The 20,470-nt window shown below is 40.7% G+C and overlaps 3 protein-coding genes across 3 annotated transcripts; 1 reads left to right on the top strand and 2 right to left on the bottom strand.

Annotated features, from left to right (window-relative positions):
- Nucleotides 1–35: 35 nt before the first annotated feature.
- Nucleotides 36–1,828, bottom strand: cryba1l1 (crystallin, beta A1, like 1). Its single transcript, XM_074673767.1, is given in 6 exon segments — nt 36–201; nt 379–521; nt 614–755; nt 965–1,083; nt 1,183–1,269; nt 1,574–1,828. Coding segments are annotated over 6 exon segments (894 nt in total). The 3' UTR covers nt 36–53.
- Nucleotides 384–6,335, top strand: crybb1l1 (crystallin, beta B1, like 1). The gene is made up of 7 exons (XM_074673766.1): nt 384–515; nt 2,562–2,685; nt 2,986–3,083; nt 3,216–3,334; nt 3,414–3,546; nt 3,639–3,781; nt 3,882–6,335. Exons 3-7 carry the CDS (start codon nt 2,991–2,993, stop codon nt 4,051–4,053), a joined length of 660 nt encoding a protein of 219 aa, XP_074529867.1. The 5' UTR covers nt 384–515; nt 2,562–2,685; nt 2,986–2,990; the 3' UTR covers nt 4,054–6,335.
- Nucleotides 6,185–19,732, bottom strand: LOC141793240 (calcium-binding protein 2-like). The gene is made up of 7 exons (XM_074673765.1): nt 19,616–19,732; nt 18,369–18,656; nt 9,033–9,063; nt 8,804–8,938; nt 8,261–8,370; nt 6,562–6,709; nt 6,185–6,484 (listed from the first exon to the last, which is right to left on the bottom strand). Exons 1-7 carry the CDS (start codon nt 19,697–19,699, stop codon nt 6,459–6,461), a joined length of 822 nt encoding a protein of 273 aa, XP_074529866.1. The 5' UTR covers nt 19,700–19,732; the 3' UTR covers nt 6,185–6,458.
- Between the last annotated feature and the right edge of the window lie 738 nt (nt 19,733–20,470).

The following is a 20,470-nucleotide window of genomic DNA, read 5'->3' as shown; positions in this document are numbered from 1 at the left end:
GGGGTTGTCGGTGAAAGAAGGGGCTGCTGTCTCAGTCTCAGCCTGACCTCCTCTCAGTGCTGGATACGCCTGATGGACTGGATCTGAGGGGTCTGAGAGTGGGAGCCCCAAATCTTGCAGTGCTGGTAGTCTCCACTGTGTTTCTCACACTCCATGATGTACTGCTGACCCCTGTAGCCAGGGAACTGGTAGCACACAAAGCTAAAAGAGGAGCGGAGAAAGGCAGAAAGTTAGTGAGACTAAGGGCAGCTGTGGCAGAGAGGGGATACAGCTAATTTTTTTGCAACATAAACAGGTGTATGTTGTGTTAAAAACTGAGCAGCGTTATTAGAAAGTCCTAAGAAAATGCATTTTTGTTATAAATTCCAAGGTACTTACGCGCCACACTGCACATGCATGGAGCCAACCTCAGGCAGAATCCAGCCCATGGCCTGCAGAGAGGGGTAGTCATCGCTGATCTCCACACTGCGGCCCATGAAGTTCTCCTTCTCAAAGATGATCATGCGACTGCTCTGGTGAGACTGTAGAAAGAGCAAGAGGGACAAATATCTGGGTAAGGGTTTTCTGAGTAAGGAAACAAATGAAACCATCTGATTGGCAGGATGTAACTTACAGCGCAGCAGATGGGACGCAGAGACATGAGGCGCTCCACGTGGTAGGCAAGGGATCCACTGTAAGCATCCCAGTGGGGGTACTCTCCTCTCTCCAGGATGAGCTGCTGGCCCTGGAAGTCGTGGTGCTCAAAACCCACCCAGCTGTTCACAGAGAGAAACACAACTGTTAGCATCACAGTTTCTCTTGTATCTCTGCCTGAAGCCTCTCATCCCTGTGTTCACATCTAGTTTAAATTGGATGTAAAGGAAACAAAAGGCTTGTTTACAAAATGTATCACTGCAAAACTTCAAAGTCTGGACACAAGAATTTCTCCATTTTTCATCTTAGAAGAAGAATTAACAAGACTTACGCTCCACTCTCCACCCTGATAGAGCGAATGTTGTCCAGTCCACAGTCCTGAATGTTGGTGCACTCAGAGGTGAACTCCAGGCACTTACCCTGGAAATGCTCCTGCTCAAACACAGTCACCTGGCAGAGGTTGACAATGAGAGGCATCAGTAGGAAATAAGAGATGCTGACTGTGAGATTTTGAAACGTGTAACTCGTGTTAGACATGCATATGTTTACCTTGAAGAAAGGAGCCATGCCCATTCCTGAGTTGACTAGCGGTTGCATCATGGGAGATCTTGTAGTTCTGTACATCTTTACTCCTGAAGTGGAAGATGAGGATAAAAGGAAGTAGGTCAAGCAGACCAGAGGAGTATTTTGCAACAGACATAGGACCAATACATTTATTTTTTTCTACTAGTTTTCATAGTGTTAAAAATAATCGTGTTTGATAAACATATTTTAACACCTAGGAATCTACTCTAAAACAGCTAACTTAATTTTTCAGATGTGGAACACAACTCCACAGGTTTGACTTGTAATCAGGTGTTTCACTAAGTACGTTTGCTTTCCTCCTGTCTGACCGTCCTGACTCTGTGCGCTGATAGAAGCAGAGATGCAGTCTTACCCACTTTTGTACTTAAATAGAAGAGCTGTAGAGATACACGCCAACCGCCCGCCTCGCGTAGAGCTTTTAGAGCACCTGGCGCTTCAGTTTTATACGGACTGTCAGGGAGCGTGCTTGCTTGTGCACGTGCATTTTCCTCCCTCGGGCCATACGCTCTGGCCACTCGGCGCAGCAGCTCAGGGGCGCGCGCTGCAGCGATTGCTGCGTGGTCATTGGACGCTGTTGTCCCGCTGCAGAGGCCAGCTCAGCACATCCCATAGTGCTGCTGCCGCCCTGAAACAAAGGTGCGCTGGTATGTTCGGACCCCGGTCAGCAGTCCGGCGCGTGGCCCGGCACAAAGGGCCCGGGATCGGTGTGAAGAATGGGGGGATTAGCAGCCGAGCAGAGAGGCCCTGCTAAAGAAGGGTAGCTGGATGGGTCTGTACACTAACGCTGTAGAAATATAAGTTTCATTTTAGTCTCGTTCACTTAGCGGCACTTCCGCGACACCTCATGTACGTGCTCCCTCATGGGGAGTGATGATGGAGGGTGTATGAGATAGAATCAGATACAACTCTTTTAACAGTTTCTTAAGTAGGTCTTCAATCAAACAGCCATCCATGCTGATTTATATTTAACTTAAAGAGCTTTAGACATGTCCTGTCAAATGCGGCCTGTGCTCTGCTCCAAATGGAGAGCTTTCAAAAATTAATGACATATTTCTATTCGCTGTGTGTATCATACATGAGTTTTAGTTGTCTGGAGACAGAGCCCAAACATGGCTTCCTCTTTAGATCTCTTTTTCCAAAACCACATAATCAAATAACAAAATTCACTCCGGTTTGGGTCACATTATTTACCCCTATGGTGTAATCTCAATTTGTATTCCTAAAATTTTTACATTAGTTTTATTGAGTCTGTCCTCTTGCTCATGTCTGTCCTCTCTGTCTCAACCCATACTCTCTGTCTGTGATGATGAGGTGTTTCTTTTGTCTTCTGTCTCTGACCTCAGCAGGTTTGTTTCTCTATCCATAATCCCTCTCGCTTGGGCGCCAGGGTATAAGAGGAAGAGGCGATCCCCGGGTCGCACACACTCTGAGTGAGGCTCGTCGCAGGCATCGCACACACACAGACAGGTAAGGTTTACACATCCATACACATGCGGTGCACTGAGGAAGATGAGGCATTGGTGACACCAAAATATGATTATCCACATAGTTTACATATAAGTCTATTCAAAGTACTTTTTCTATGTGTTGTTCATCATTAAATTTCCTCCAGCCCTAGATAGAAGCTTTGTTGTCATTGTACGTGGTACAACAAATTTTCGTTTGGCAGCATCTCTCACCAGCAGCAACAAGATAAAAAGAAGTTAAAAGTTACACCTGTAATAAGACTGCACTTTCTCAGTGATATTTCCCTTTCTCTCTATTCAGTAATCATGTCCAGTGGAGATAAGTCTAAGACTTCTTCCCAAACCGATGGGAAAGCTGCTCAGGGCAAGAAGTCAGATATAGGAACCACGTCCCTCAAGGTGGGCAGCTCTCATATTGACTCTGGTCTAAGCTATATTGAGTAACTTTCAGTTATTCCTATCATGAAGTATTGATCTCTGAGACTTTTGCTGTTTAACCTCTAACTCGTCTGTGTGCCTTTGTGCCTCCAGATGCTCGTTTTCGACCAGGAGAACTTCCAGGGTCGCATGATTGAGATCAACAATGAATGCATGAATGTGTGTGAGCTTGGTATGGATCGTGTGCGCTCCTTGCGTGTCGAGAATGGACCGTAAGTTTGAAAAGAAAGACTCATTTGTGCAGTCTCAAAGTACTTGTTTTGATTATGCTGAACGTTGTTTCTTTTGCAGCTTCGTGGGTTTTGAGCAGATGAACCTCTGTGGTGAAATGTATATCCTGGAGAAGGGAGAGTATCCTCGCTGGGATTCTTGGAGCAACAGTCAGAAAAACGACTACCTGCTATCCTTCAGACCTGTCAGAATGGTATAAGAACATGTCTGGCTAAATAATTTTAAATATCTCATTCTTTTTGCTCAGAGCCCTTCCTCAGTAACAGTGATATTTCCTCTGCCCAGGACCCAGAGAAACACAAGATCTGCCTGTACGAGGTTGGAGAATTCAAGGGTCGCAAGATGGAGATCATGGACGATGATGTCCCCAGCCTGTTTTCATACGGTTTCACCGACAGAGTGGGCAGCATCATTGTCAGCTGTGGAACGTAAGTGTTGGTTTCAGCTCCCATTTCACTTTGTGTTTTCAGATACAGACTCAATGGCTTAAAACGAATCCAGCTCTGAGTTTTTTCCTCTTCTCTCTAGTTTTGTGGGATACCAGTTCCCCGGATACCGTGGCAGCCAGTACCTGCTAGAAAAAGGTGACTTTAGGCACTTCAATGAGTTTGGTGCCCGCACTCCTCAGCTTCAGTCTGTGAGGCGCATCCGTGACATGCAGTGGCACCAACAGGGCTGCTACACCATGGCCAGCAAGTGAGGCTCAGGAAAGGAGAGAAAGAGAAAGAGTGGAAGTGAGGGAGAGGGGCGGAGGAAGAGGGAAAGGGGGAAAGATGTCTGAGGCCTTACCTCAGTACTTTTAAAGGTCTATGATCTACGGCAGCAAAGGGAAGGGTGATGATCTAGATCTGCCCCTGATCAGAGACAACACCTCAGTGGAAGGACCAGCTGGACCACCCTCCATTCCTCTCTGTCTCTATTTTCTCTTTCTCCCCTGTGGGCTGAGTTTTGCTTTCCTCCCTTTTCTCCTTTTTTTTAGTCCCTCACTCCATTCCCCTCACAGTCCTCTGAAACTTCAGAGTGGGAATACGACACCTCTGGCTGTTTTACACACTTGATTCTCGGCTCAGGGTTTGTTGCACCATGGGAAACTGAGTCCCTAGAGCCCCCCTGCCCCTTGACTTCTTGCCCCGTGCTTTGCACATCCTCTCTGCTGTACAGAATCCTGGCCAAGTTTTCAATAAAAAGGAAAATCTTAATTCGAAAGATGTTTTTGTTCTTACTTATTACTGAAAAAATCAACTGGATGTTTTTTCTATTTAAAAACAAAAGACAAATAAAAAATAGTATAATTTAAATTATGAGATCTATCGATTTTTATTTCCTGAATGAGCCGAAACAAAACAGACACATACCTGACTTTACAAATTTCAGAGACTGTTCTGAATTGGCATTTTCTATAAAATGTGAAAGTGTAAACAATCATTGATGTTGTCCTGAGATCATTAGCTGTTTATTTATGAGATAACAATGCTTATTTTTGTCTGATAAAAGAGTAATCGATCTGTAAAGCTCCAAAACAGGCGCCATGGTGTCATCCCTGAGTGCTGTGAAAGAAATGAAAATTTTCACCTTCAATTAGCTCCATTGGGAGTTTTCAGAAAACATCTGTGAACATCTTGAATTGACAGACACCATAAGAGAGGAGAGAAATGGTGCAAGCATGGCCAGATGACCGCAGCTAATAACAGCAGCCCTTACATCCATGGTCTGATATGTTGTGACCTGGAAGGTACAACACATGACTGATGTCACACCTTTTCAGCTTTCCAAAATATGCATTAAAATCAACAAAAATCATCAACGAGCCCTCAGGTGAGTACAGTCCACAGCAGATCAGTTTCTTGTGTTGATCTGAAGCAGATGTGCATGACTTTGGGACACTGATTGACTCCTTTGTTACTGTTTTTGATGTTTTCTCTCACTGTTCTGCCCCTACTCTGCTAATCTGGTAAAGAAACCTGCAGGAGCATGCATCTGTAAGCAGAGCTCTCAGTCATGGTGTTGGATGAACACTTGGACATCAAGGAAAAAGTATGATAACAGACAGTGTGTTTCAGAAAAATGTTTTTCAAATGTAGTTCAATTCTATGAGAGGCAGGTTTGTGATCTGTACTGCTGGTGGTCAATAGAGGGAGCTAGTTTTTTTTTTTTTTTGCCTTCACAGTCAGTGAAAACTTAAGGAATTCAACTTACATTTAATTTACAGCTAATGTGTCAAACCCATTTCTGTGGATGGTAAACAATGTGGACCCTTATGATGGCTAAATGGGATCTGATGGTGTTGGTATCTGATGGTGATGTGCTTGACAGTGGATATGATGTGTTTGACTTGCTTGTCTGTACTATGGTTGGTCATTTGGTTGTTTTAACAGCCCATTTTGTTCATTCGGGCTTGTGCCTTGAAACTGAAGAAGTTTCCAAGTAAAAGATCCAGTCCCATAGGACCATAAGCCTTGAATGTCTTTTAAAGACCTGGATATTTGCTCCTTGGATGGGACAGTCTTAGACCAAAACACACAAATCCTAACCCTCTGAGTGAACTTACCAAAAACTTTCAAAACCTATGTTTGCATCCAGGTATTTTTCCACCATACTTTGTTTACTTCAGCCTAGAACTTGTATGTTTTCCTTGACTTTTTTGGTCTGATGAGACTTAAAACAACCAATAATGAGAGCAGTTTATGTTGAAAAAGGAAAACACAGTAATGAAAAGTCTTGAATCATATGATAGTGGGTTATACATGCTGAGAAATTTGGCCACACGTCAAGCTTTTTACATTTCTTTAATTAATAAAATAAATTAACAGTTTAGAAACAAGATTTTACACCCAAAAGACAGCCACTGAAATATAAAAATGCATCTAAAAACACAGTAGTAAATGTTCTATATGAAGCTTTTGATATGGTTACAGCTGTTCAATCACCATAGATATTCATGCCAGTCAGAGGTTAGATGCTGTTTGTCTATTTTTTCCCCCTTTTACTTTATATAAAAATATCATTTAAGAAACATGCTCTAAAGAGCAAATAAGGAATGGTCACTACAATGTAGTGTGGTCCATAATCCAGCAGGAGTTTCACAAAGTCAGTGTGTCATGCTGGTCAGCGAGACATCATCCGCACAAACTCTAAAGAGGAAAGAGAAAGGCGTTAGAAGACGAAGATTCACAGAGTTAAAATGTTGGAAAAAAAGGATTTATCTTACCCTCAAAATCCACCAGACCATCTCCATTTAGGTCCACGTCTCTGAGAATCTCGTTGATTTCTCTGTTGGTCACTTGTTCCCCCATCAGCTTCTTCATAGCCTCACGCAGCTCAGTTAAACTGATCTGACCGTCCCCGTTAGAGTCAAACTGGACACAGAGAGGACAGATGCAAAGAGTCACATCTACATGGGATAGTATCCTGAAAAGAACTTGTAAATATATATCTTGAATACACTTGGGAAAATTCAAAATGCAGCAACAGGTTTCTTCTTCCACCACTAGAGGGCACCAAAGTATGGGATTTTCAAATTTATTGCATTGTGAGACAACCATAACCTTGTTTGGTATTGCCTAACAAATCAGCATCACTATTGGTTGGATGCTCTCAGTTTGCTTTTTGTATTTAGGGGCTTTTGGGGCAGTTTTACTCCTCTTAGAAAATTAAAACAATCAACATCTGCTGCCTTGACTGTTGACATAACCTTTGACAGTGACTTTAACTTCCCTCACATTTAAACATGTTGAGGTTAGGCTGACCTGCACTTTAACAGTCACTATGTCTTGTGCTGTTTGTTGGTTATTGTTAAACAGACGCTGACACCCCCACTGCTCACCATACCCACCAATGACTATGTACAAACAAAGTAAGCAACGTTTTATCGATCTCATAGTGATACCTGAAGACTATGAGACAGCCTAACTGTTGACATGATATTAGCAGGGAAAATAAGATAGACTCTTTTCTTCCCAAAGTCTGTCCATCTTGATTTTTTTTGTTTGATTTCTCTGATGAAACATTGTGAATCTACTGTCAGGGGAAACGAAGCGTAGCTTGCAAGCTGGTTCAGGCAGAAAACTTGGACTGCACTGATTCATACTGACACATTATCCTCCCAACCAGACCAACATCCTCTCAGTTAGATTTCTGGTCTCTACCTTGGCAATGCCACCACTGCCCTGCTCTAGTGCTGTATGCAAACTTTCAACCCTTCTTCCCCTTCACCAAGCTTACTGATTGAATGTGGACTTCTGTAAACAAACATTTGTAGTAGATTGTTTTTGAGGTTTCGTTGTCAAGTAATGTCTAAATTCACAACTTGTCCTGTCTTTAGTGCCTTCTCTGTAACCTTCTCACACCTGTTTTGACTTTTCCCAACATGTGAAATCCTACTGAAATTAAAGAATTAAAAGAAGGCTCATCATTTAGTAAGCTTTTCCAATCAGTCAGCATGCACACCTTTAGGATAAAACACCATCATAATACCAGCTCCCTTTGAGTAGGAAGGAGCCAGTACATCTCCTAACTGCACTTTGGATTTTCCTGCTATGACATGTTGAAAATACTTCCATGCCAAAAAAGACACAGATGAGGTATTGTTTTCATTTTAGTCAAGATGAAAACCTGCCAGGGTGGGAACAGGTTTTTATGTAATGTGGATTCTGTATAACAGTACTCAGACTGTGACCATTCTGCATGTTTGAGAGTTTCAGGTTTCTGGTTGAACATGCATCATCTCCACTGATCTGTAAGAAGTAGATACTTTCATCTGTAACATTGTGAATTACACCAATTACAGTACAACTGTACCAATGCATGAATGGACAGCATTAATACTTTAATGTTGATTTTTCTGACAGTGTCTGCATCAGAAACTGGAATGAACATTTGCCTTCTGGTAGCAGTGAGCATCTCCTGACCTCTTTGAATGCATCTCTCAGTTCTTTAACTCCTATCATGTCAGCTGTCTCTGCCAACATCTTGGGTCCCATCAGCTCAACGAAGTCCTCAAAATCCACTTTACCTCCACCTGCACAAGTTAAAGGAGAAACACATCAGTCTCTGTTGTGACTAAAATGCAAACTTTTATCAAGGTAATTGGTTTCGTAGATATTTCAACAACTGACGCCAGCTGTCAAAATTTATTTCACTCACACGATGTTTCAGAATACTTAAAGTTTCTTTGACAAATTTTTTTTATGATGCTGTATTCTATTTTCCAGATTTATGTTTCCAACAGCACAAATTTTGTGTTTTGCTTTCTGTTTGTTTTATCCTATGCAGTTGTGTTGTTTTATCAGATGTTGTAAACTATTGTGTCCATTGCAGTTTTATTGTATCCTGTTTTCCTGGAGATAAACTGTTTCTGTGAACATTTTTCTGACTTGTTCAGTCTTATTTTGCTCTGAAATTCCTCTTATTGTGTTGTACTCTCACATGTTTCAGAAGTTGGTTTCACTCACAGATCTGTTGGCTCAGTTCAATGAGCTCCATCTCTGTTGGCATGTAGCCCATGGTCCTCATACACTCCCCGAGGTCCTTGTGACTGATGTAGCCTTTTTTGTTCCTGTCAAACTCCACAAACGCCTCTCGGAGCTCTAACAGAATCAACAAACAATGAAGCATGTGTCAGTGTTTGTTTGTTGGTTGATGTGGTAATGTTCTGAGGATGATAAAGATGGATCACCTCACCATCAATCTCCTCTGGTCTCAGCTCTCTGTCCTGTCAGAGGAACCAGAGACATATTAGTTGTACATTTATCAGTCACACACACAGCTGGCTGAGAGTTTGATTTGTGTAGTGATAGTTTTAAAATACAGGGATAACTCAAACATCCAGACACACTAAACAGGGAAGAGATGAAAACCACAAACATCAAGTGACCAGGAGTGAAGAGCAGTGATGGATGCAGTTTGGTTTCCTTGAACACTGAGCCCATCAAAGTATGATCGCTCTACAGTAACTTCACATGTGATATATTCAGGAAGCTGTTTAAAGACAAACTCACTGCACCACAAAATGAAAACTGTATCTTCATGGATTAATATGTGTCTGTTTTATAACACAGAGCTAGATATGATAACTCATTTCACTTCAGACCACTAGGAGTCATCAGATTATTTGAGGCTGCCAGGATACAAACATCTGGAGATTATGAGATTTGGGGGCTTTATTTGTCACAGAGACCCTTGTATACATTGTTCAGATAGACATAAGTACACATATACTTAATATCCATGTTCAATCCTGCACAGAGGGCTCAAGCTTGCACGCAAGCCTGCTCATACAGGAGAACAAAGTCAACACAGATGTGGTTCGGTATCGATGGTGTCACACTAAGAGCTTTAGAGACAGGACAACAGTAATCCTGCAGATTGTCACTTTATTTACTTGGGTTTCCTCTGCCTCCTTTATTCTGTACAGGAAACCAAAAGCTAGAGTTCAGACTACAGTGCAGAGGCTGTAACAATGATGAGTTTTCTCTAATTCAAGTCACTCAGGAGGAAAGGACACGATGGGACAAAGGACTTCATGACGATGGTTTTGTTTGATCACAGGTCTAATCTGAACAAAGTGTTAAAGCAGGTTCACACTTCAATGCTCACATTACCTAACTTGAGTGAGAAATGGAAGATAAGTCATTATTTTTCAGGGTTTAGTTGAGTTTTGTTCTTGTCTATCCATTTTTAGCTTTGAATAGTGGCAAGATTAAATGTTCTGTGTTTTTCTAAATGTACAGCAAGCTATTTCACCAGTGCCTGTGACACAATAGTTTTGTTCTGTCAAAGTTTGCGTCATCCTTGCGGCTTCGTGCAAATTTCATTCACCAGAAAAAAAAACTGGAGCCTTCAGGGGCCTCCTCTCAGGCCAAGAGACCGCCACGCAATACGCCTGTCCTGCTTCGCCCTCCTGGCACCCTGTGACGCACGGTCGTGAGGAAGCCCCCCTCACACTTGTCAATAGTTTCCATGGAGCCAAATGATCAATCTGAGCATGTGCAGTGCTAGCACTTTTTGATGGCCTGTTATAGACCAGTGATGAGATGACTCTGCTAGTTTGGTGGGGAGCAGGGGGGTCAGCCATGATGAGGGGATGTGACTGAATGGTACAGGGTTCACAGTTCCTTGGTAGTGAGTTACATACGAGTGTGAGGGAAAAGCCCTGTTTAAGGAACACGCAGGCAGGGCCAACAATGTGCAGCATGTTGCAGTTCTTCACCAGCGAACCAAAAGCATCCTTGTAGGGCTTTTCCTCCGCGTCCAAATCCTCCTCTCCCTCCAAATTCAGACCCTGCTGGCCCGCTGCCCTCATCTTAGCCTCCAGGGGCCCATCCATGGCCCCCTTCAGAGGCAAACCACACCGTTATTCAACCACATCTTCAACACAGGTTTTTCCTACTTATTTGAATAATGGACTCACTTTTTGTGCAACAACAAAGAAATAAATTTTTCTTATTTGGATTAGAAAAATAGTGCTGCAGTAACAACACACATCTGTTTTTTGTTGTTGTTGTTGTTTTTTTTTTTTTACAAAAATAAGTCATGAATTGTTAAAAATAGTGATATGTACGAATATCAAAATAAATAGATTGAAGCTGCAGTTTTGTTACATAATCAGAAAGACAAGACAAAGTGCTCTTACCTTCTTCATCTTGTTTTTCTTTGATGGTTTGGTGCAGTTACCCATCACCCCCCTACCCCGATCACCAAAAGTTTGTTCCTCCAGCTTCCCAAATGATCTCTCCTCACTCTTCTTCTTTCTGTTTATGCTCCTATCGGTCCGTTTTTATCTCTTCGCACAAATTTCTCCTTTTTCTCTTCTCAGGGATCCAGCTCAAACCCAAGCTCTGACTTCTCTGTAAGTCCCATGCTGTCAATCAGTCATCACATCGGATACAAAACAGGTAATTAAAAAAAAAAAAAAAATCTTGTCCATGCACGAGTAGCCCTGACAGTCTCCACCCTCTGCAGAGCTGCTCACAAACCAACTGGAAAACCCAACTGATGCAGCTCACTGGTTAGTTTCTTCAAAAGCAGCAGCAGCATCATTTATTTTCTCTCCACACACTCATCAACCCTTATAATCCCCTCTCTCTGCCCCTCTTTCCGTTTTGTAGCTTGTAGCCCTCTCATCCCTCCCTCTGTCATCCACATGTTGCACGAGCATTCAAATGACTTCCTCTACAGTGAGAAGAGTTTCCGAGTGGGATTTGAAAGGACGTGAACAGAGATGGATTAATCCCTTCTCTTTCAGATTATGGGGGAAGATTGGGTGATGAGAAGATCAGTTAGGAGAAAAGATAGAGTGAGAATCTCATACAAGTTGGAGTAATCATTCTGAATGAAAGTACTCATCCTGCCCTCCTCCAACAACCAAACATAGCTCAGTGTAATTACTGGCTGTGGTCTGTATGATCAGTGCAGTTTCTGAATGTTGTGTTTGCCTCTGTTGGTCATACTGAGACATTAACACTAATTTTAGCTTTTTTCTTTAACAGACTTTGTTTTTATCCTTTATTAGCCGAGCATGAGAGTAGACTATGACACACCACTGAAAGGAAATGTTACCACCATGTAGTCCTCTAAAAGAGGTCAAAAATAAAGTTACACCATGTTTTCTTTTTTACGTCTTGATCCAAAAGATCAGTTCACTAACGTTCATCTGAAGGCATCTGCTCTGATGTCAAACAAAGGGACACCAAAGTTACAAAACTGTGTTCCCAAATTTCTGAGAATTGTTCGAGATGTGAGCTGTAAGTTTAAAATCTTTTCAGAGAAAAGTTAGAAAAAAACTGAGGATGTGCAAACGACTGCATATAAAACCAACTCTGGTCACTCAGGTCGCGTACAGCAGGAAGAGAGGGTTCAAAGGTCAGAGGTTGACTTGAGCTTGACTCTTCCAGCGCTCCACCCCAGACTTCCTGGTAAAAGTTTCACTGAACTGTCTGATACCCTGAAATCGTATGAATCACATATTAGTGTTACAAGCGCAGGTCTAAGTGGACGGCTAAGCTCACTCAAAGCATCTGTCACAAATCTCTGCAAACGCCAAAAGAAGATTTGGAAACTCTGCTTACTACAGAGCATCCATACGGAGAGCACAGCTTGTGTTTGTGTTTGTGTGTGTGTGTGTGTGTGTGTGTGTGTGTGTGTGTGTGTGTGTGTGTGTGTGTGTGTTTGTGTGTTTGTGTGTGTGTGTGTGTGTGTGTGTGTGTGTGTGTGTGTGTGTGTGTGTGTGTGTGTGTAAATTTGTTTCTTATATCAGTTATTGTACGAATGTATCCGGACACTTCATTAATTTAAAATGCTACAGTTCTTTCTTCATTTATTTCTTTATTTATTTTATTTATTTATTTATTTATTTATTTATTAATCCATTAATTGATTTCCATCCATTTTCCGTATTTATTTATTTATGTATTTATCCATTGATAAATTTTCATCAATTTTTCCTTATTTATTTATCTATTTATTTATTTATTAATCTATTTATTTATTTATTTATTAACCCATTGATTCATTTACATCCATTTTCCATATTTATTTATTTATGTATTTATCCATTGATTAATTTCAATCCATTTTTCCTTATTTATTTATTAATAAATTAATTAATTTATTTATCCATTAATTGATTACCATCCATTTTTACTTACTTTTTTATCTATTTATCCATTGCTATCCATTTTCCTTATTTATTTATTTATTTATTTATTTATTTATTTATTTATTTATCCATTGATTAATTGCGATCTATTTTTCCTTATGATTTATTTATTTATTTATTTATTTATTTATTTAACCATTAATTAAATCCCATCCATTTTTCCTTATTTATCCATTTATTTATTTATTTATTTATCCATTTAATTATTTATTCATTGATTAATTTCCATCCATTTTTCCTTATTTATTTATTTATCTATTTATTTATTTATCCATTGATTAATTTCAATCCATTTTCCTTATTTATCTATTTATTTATTTATTTATTTATTTATTTATTTATTTATTTATTTATTTATTTATCCATTAATTGATTTCCATCCATTTTTCCTTACTTATTTATCTATTTATTTATTGATTAATTGCCATCCATTTTCCTTATTTATTTATTTATTAATTTATCTATTTATTTATTTATCCATTTAATTATTTATCCACTGATTAATTTCCATCCATTTTCCTTATTTATGTATTTATTCATTTATTTATTGGATTATATTCCTTTTCATTTCCTTCCGCCCTTCTTTTCTTACATGACAACTAACTCATTTATTTATTGTAACCTTATATTCTCATGGCAAATTAATCTACCCTAACTCATACATTTCCGAAGGCACCCATAAAAACATGCATTGTTCATGTAACACCAACAGCTAAACGTATAATTTTAAGTACTTTATGTTTAAATTAAAACACACTGTCACATTACATACACATATAATACTTTTCTCAGAATAAAATGATGCTAAAATAAAAACAACATGTGGGAGAAATAATAGTTTAGTTTAAGTTTAGCATAAGGAACCTGGACTGATGGAGGTTAGAGCAGAAAATCACACAATGTGTCACAATCAGGAGAGATATGTCACCAGAAACAAAGTCATTAAAAAAAAAAAAAAAACACCCCTGGACAACAAAACAGGGCACAGGACTCTAACACAGGATAACATCCTTGCTCTGTTAAGCCCATGTCATCTTATCACCATGATACGAACACAACATGAGGATTCATGGCTTTTTGCAATAGTGAGCTCTCACCACTAGATGTCGCTTTAGAGCACACCCAACAACCTGCTGACGTCTGCTGTAGTGAAGACTTCTGACAGCAATGATACAACCTCTATTTTTAGCAGAGCTCTCCAAGAGATTTAGATGAACGATGCGCAGCTTAAGAGAGAGCACTGTCAATGAAATCTTTACCAGGAAATGGACCTTAAGTGGAAACGGACTGTTTGGGCTGGAAAACTACAACTGAAAGGGACCCGGAGGGCATGTGGACAGATGTCAGACCTTTGAAGGCTAAAAGAAAACCATAGAGTGTTTCAGATAGTTATCTCTGCTTCCATTTTCTATCAATTAAAAGACCCAAAATGTCACTCAAAATGTTTGACCTTCAGTGTCTTTTAATGTCTGTATGACGTAAACACACCTTTCCTTAATGCCATGGTGAATATTATTGCAGATGCAAACTAACAGAACCCTGAGGTGAAACAACCACTTTGCAGCCCTGGAGGGAAAAAAAAGTTTTAATATGTTCATTGAATGATACACCCTGATACACTCTTTACAAATCTCTCCACAAAGGTCAGGTGTTTGATACACCAGAGAGCAAACACTGATCATATCATAATCTGATTTTTGTTAACTGAGTTAAGGCTGCAAGTTTGCATGCTTTGCTTTTTATAATGTATGAAACCAAAGTACAGTGTTATGTAATAGAGGTACGAATGAGGTCCGCCTGCTGGTTTTTTGAAGTCACACCTGATGCATGATGATAAATGTGGCATTACAAACTCAGATTCAGTTGGGGTTTTTTTCATTGCGTCATCTATGCTGTAATCATAGCTGGGTTTCATCACTTCTTGTTTTTACTCATAAGTTTTATCTGCAGATATATCTAACACCCTGAAGATTGTCAGCACATTTCTCCTGATCCACTTTTAGTCCAGAGGATCACACCCACACCTCGCATCCCACCACTTCCTGTGAGTAAGAAGCCAACAAGTCAAATTATAGAAGAACCAATCGAAGAATAAAAAACATGATCTATATTTATCATCCCAACAAAAATTGGACCTCTTTCTTGACTCTTGGGTCACCTTAGTGTGTGTGTGTGTGTGTGTGTATGTGTGCATGTGTGTGTGTGTGTGTGTGTGTGTGTGTGTGTGTGTGTGTGTGTGTGTGTGTGTGTGTGTGTGTGTGTGTGTGAGTTGAACCAAACTGACATCAGCAGCTGCATTCATGGGCCAAGACACGACCAGTACTGACTGACTCTCCATTACTGATCATTTTAATTAACCAGAGTTAAATTAGTGAAGCTTGAGTCTCTCTGTGTGTGTGTGTGTGTGTGTGTGTGTGTGTGTGTGTGTGTGTGTGTGTGTGTGTGTGTGTGTGTGTGTATGTGTGTGTGTGTGTGTGTGTGTGTGTGTGTGTGTGTGTGTGTGTGTTATTAAGAGAGCGAGCAGGGCTGTGCTCGTGTAAAGTGACTCTGCTCTTTGTTCCTGACTCATTGTGTGCTCTGTAACAAACAGACGTATCATGAGCTGATCCGGTGTCACATGTGCATCAGCGGTGTCCGCCACAGACAGTCAATGGTGTCCACTAACGAGAGCTATCAATCAAAGAGACTGAAGAGGAGACAGACGAGACACAGCAGAAAGAAAGAGGATGCATGGACAGTATGTGTATGCATGTAACACTGTCAGTCATCACATCTCATCATCCATCATGTTTTTTTCTTCATCGAGGAAAGAAGAACTTCTTTCAGCGTTGGTGCGTGTAGTGCAATCTGTTTGAATGGTTATAATAGACTGTAATGCACCAGTGGACCCCAGGGAGAGCAGGTGTTACTTTGGTAGGAGCTAATTGGGATCCCAGTAAATAAAAAAATAAACTCCTTTTATTTCTTTGTTCTGTGATTTGATTCTTAATATAAACTAAAAAATATCATCTTACACAGCAAATTCGAGACAGAACAGTAAAAAATCCTGTCATGGTGTCAATGGATTGAGCCAAACGGGGGGTTGACCTTGAAGTTGAAATTAACATGGGCTTTTCCATGCAATTTAATCGCCATGAAAGATAATGTTTCAATAATGAATGAGTGAGTGAGTTGATTAATATGTAATGTTGCTCAAATGCACAAGCGGTCATCATCAAGTCAACAGCGGGGGTAAAAACTCACTAAGGTATCATAAAGAAACACAAGACACAAATGCTGTCATAAGAAGGATGAGCTCTCACTGAAGAAATAAATCCCACAATGCCTTACTACAAGACTCTCTACTGATAAATTTAGCCACATAGCTCTTTATGTCCCCCACAGCAGGAGATAGATGAGGACAGATGGGCAGCAGAGCTGCTACATTGCTGGTTTGTCAAGCGAGCATCTTGCTTCACTGGCTTTTCAATGGGTTATGCCAACAACATCTCAGTGAAGTAGCTGGCCTTAGCTTTCCTGAACCATCTCCAGCTAACCCCATCCATCATATCCACAAGCAGGACCTCCTTATCTCAACACAGCACATACAGTAATGCCATGCTCAACAGACTCTGGCTCTGTTAATGCAAGCTGAAGGTGATGATAGCTCTGAAACCACCTGCTGATCCTTTAAAACAGGAAGAAAAAACTACAACAAACACTCTGCAAAACTTCAGGATACAGTGTGCGACTCTCAGATGAGTCAGTTTTGGTTGGTTTATACAGGAAGATAGAGAGGATATCGTTCATCACAGCTTTCTCACATTAAAGCCAAACTATATAAATAAAAGGATGTTAAACAGTGTCACACAGTGAATGCTGAAAAATGACCTTCACATGCTTAGGTTTGAGTTCCTAGTTTAGCCCGGTATTTATTTATAGATTTATTTATCTATCTATATCCATAACATTCCTTTTCATATTGCTGATCTCTGTTGTGTCTTTCTCTTGCCTTCTTTTAAAAATCAGAGTCACAGTGTTACAAGAACAGGGTTGTAAAGAAGTTGAAATGTTACAATAATAAAGTTATAGAAGATTTTAATGTTAAAAGTAAGCTTTCATGGAGTTATCGTGTTACAAGAATAAAATCACAAGAGTCAAAATTTTACAAGCAGAAAATTATGATGAAGTAATTTTACAGACACAGTTATTTTTTTTTATTTCACAGAAATAAAGTCGTATAGGTGACAATATCAGGAAAGTAAAGTTGTAAAGAAGTCATAATTTTGCATAAATTAAGTTTAAAAACAACCTTAAGGGGAATTAAGTCGTAAAGAAGTTATTTTGCGGAAATATAGTTGTACAGAAGTTGTATTAATATTAGAGTAAGATCTATAGAAGTCGTGATAATGGAAAAAAAAAGTTGTAAAGACTTCGTAATGTACAGGAATGAATTTGGGATGGAGTCATGTGAGTCTGTGTAAGTCTTTTCAAGTTTTCTCTTTCAGTATCATTTTATCAAACATGGGCTCAACTTCAGACTCCACGTCTTGGACCCCCCCTCCTCATTCTCCAGTTGCCAAGCTAGAATCAGGGACACCCTGCAGGGTCATGAATATGTAACTCTCTCCCACTCAGTCGTTTTAACTCTTTCGTCATCACTGGCATCACATTTATCTTTTTATAACTTTTTCCTGTTTCTAACTTCATCCATGTTTCTATTTCACAAGTGACTCATAAGCAAGTCTCTGGCAGGAGGTGTGAGAGGCTTTAACTGTAGAGTAATCCCTTTTTATTTTTATTTTCATAATCACATGAAGCCAGCACTTCCTCACACCATGATCCCACATGTCTGACCTCAAGGACAGATGCTGTAATGTTTGTGGCCTACCGTGCCGTGTCGTGTGTCACTGCTTACCATGTGAGTGATAAGATACTGAGATAGAATCAGATCTGCGGCTGACTATGGCCGTATCTGTTACGGATTACACTCTCATAATGTCTCCCAAAGTAAAGGAGTTTAAATCCTCTCAAACACACGCTATCTGCATTCTTAGCCATAGCCCTTGCACTTTGCAGCTCAGGTTTCCTGATGTCAAGGAGGCAAATTTGTGAATGTTTGTCTTGCAGCTGTATGGTCTTTGGCCCTATGCTGGGTCAGAGAGGTTAGAAGTGGAGGGAAAGACGGCTACTTACTCAGTCTGGTGCACAGCCAGACTTTAAATTTGAATCAGAGGCTTAGAGTTTCAATCAGGCCATCAGCGGGACATTCAATCAGCCGGATAACTTGATGCAGGAGCACATGAAACGCACACGGATGAACTCATGGGTCATTGTGGATCTCGCTCTCACACACAACCACACTCACAGATGGCGCTTACCTGTCCAAATACTGAGTCCACTATGGGCAGCAGGTCAGCAGGCTCAGCCTCCTCTTTCTCTTTTTCTTTCTCCTTCTCTCTCCTCAGTGGTCCCTCCATTATCTCCTCCAGCGTCCTGTCCAGCTCCTCACACTGCTCCGCTCCTTCTGCCTCGGACACTGCTGCCACTGCTGGTCTCTGAAGGTGAGGAGGCAGAGGTGAGGTGATCTGAACGTCTGGAGCACTCCCTCCCTGGTCACCAGATCGCTTCTTCTGCTTCTCCACCCTCTTCTTGATGGCAGCCTGCACCTGAAGATGAGGGGGCAAAAGGGTGGTGGTACTGAGTCCAGACTTGAATGGGACTGATGCACGTTTATATTTTTGATGCCTTGCACTGGATACAAAGATTTGAAAATCTACCACATCTCAACATGTTGTTGGATGATTCAGGCTTCACTGAACTTGCATTTTCGTGCTGATCCCAATTTTAACATGCACATTTAACACTTTATACATGACTGCCTTTGGTTCAGTGGATAACAAAAACCCATTTGTGCAAACACAACATGCTTTTTTCACCCAGCATGCACACATTTAAGCTATCACATGGAGCCCTGAGTGCACTGACCATGCTTCACATGGGGATTTAGACAAAGCTCCAGATAGCACACACCCACAGATGAAGTGGTGTCAGTTTGGAGGTGAAAATAGAGTGCTAATGTAAATTTTTTAATCAAGAGGGACATGTTGCACACAGAAACCATGCATGAAAGTAGACAGAGAAACTACCTGATGGCATATATTTGGCACATTTGCATTAAAACATAATTTTCTCAAAGAATTCAAACACACATTAAAGAGTTCATGTGTGGTTTGTCTGTTGCTGTAAAGCTCTTTGCTTGAGCTGATTTAGAAAAGTGCTGCACAGAGAAATGTAACTGTTCGGCTCAAATGCAGCGTTGTCCACTTAACTTCTGATGACGCACACACTGCTTAAACCTGGTGCAATACAACTTTTTTACTCAGGCACAAGAGACATGAACATTTAATGATTCATTTACCTCCAAACCTCCATAAAAAGCATGTGTTGGTGACGTTTCTCAACAGATACATTTTCTAACTGATATGATTTTACAGTAAATAAGACTCCAGTAAAGTAAGGTTTGCACACAAAGACAAGCATGAGAAACAATGAATATGTGAATTACACATTAGCACTTTGAAAAACACACACACACACTTTGATACATTCAGCCATGTTCACACACCTGTTTTGCGCTCCTCTCCGGTGGTGCGCTCATCCCTGCAGCACCGCCTCCTGCAGCCGGCGTCTCCCGAATGATCATGAACATCTCGGAGTCACAGGCTCACACACACACTCTCTCCCTCACCCCTCCCTCTCTCACTTCCTCCCCCTCCCTCACCTTTCGTTTGCCTCTTCTCTGCTCTCTCCCTCTCTTACGATGGGAGACTTTGCTTTTGTGTTTAAATGTTAAAAACTACAAAGGTCATCTGGTTTGTTGATTCCCCTCTAAAATTTGTTAAAAATCTGCCCTGTGGATAAGGTCATCTGCTTTTTTTCTTTTTCCCGGTTAAAATTAGTTTTCTTGTTAAAAAAAAATAGGAAGGGCTGCAGGAAAAATATTCAAAAATGATCTCCTTTTTCTTCTTCTTCTTCTCCCTGTCTTAGTCAGTGTTCCTCTTCCTCTTCCTCTTGTTTTCCTCTGTGTTGCCCTGTGCTGCTCTCCATGTGTGTCTCTCTTTGTCTTCAGGTGAGCTGGTTTTATCATCAGCTGTTGTCTTGGTGTTAGGATTGAGTTCCTGTTCCCTATCTCCTGGTTCTTTAGGCGACACTCTATACCTCCTGAACCTATCCTCCCTCACGTTATCTACCTGTGACACGTCCACCTCACCCTCCCTCCCCCTCTGTCTCCTCATCTTCCTCTTTTCCCTTCATCACAGCTGAACATCTTGTTTTTTTCTAGGATGTATTTCTGGCCTCTTTTGCTTATATCACCACCTGTCTTCATTTCTTGCACCTCAAAACCTCACCTCTTGCCTGTCTCCATCATTTACCTCTGACAATAATCCAATCTATCTGCCTTTAATCCCCTGTTCTCCCC

The sequence above is a fragment of the Halichoeres trimaculatus genome, unplaced genomic scaffold, assembly GCF_033239565.1.
Source record: "Halichoeres trimaculatus isolate MK-OKI-2021-1 unplaced genomic scaffold, fHalTri1.1 fHalTri1_scaffold_7, whole genome shotgun sequence".
NCBI lineage: Eukaryota > Metazoa > Chordata > Actinopteri > Labriformes > Labridae > Halichoeres > Halichoeres trimaculatus.
Note: the sequence above shows the minus strand (reverse complement) of the source record. Positions and strands in the feature narration are given on the sequence as shown.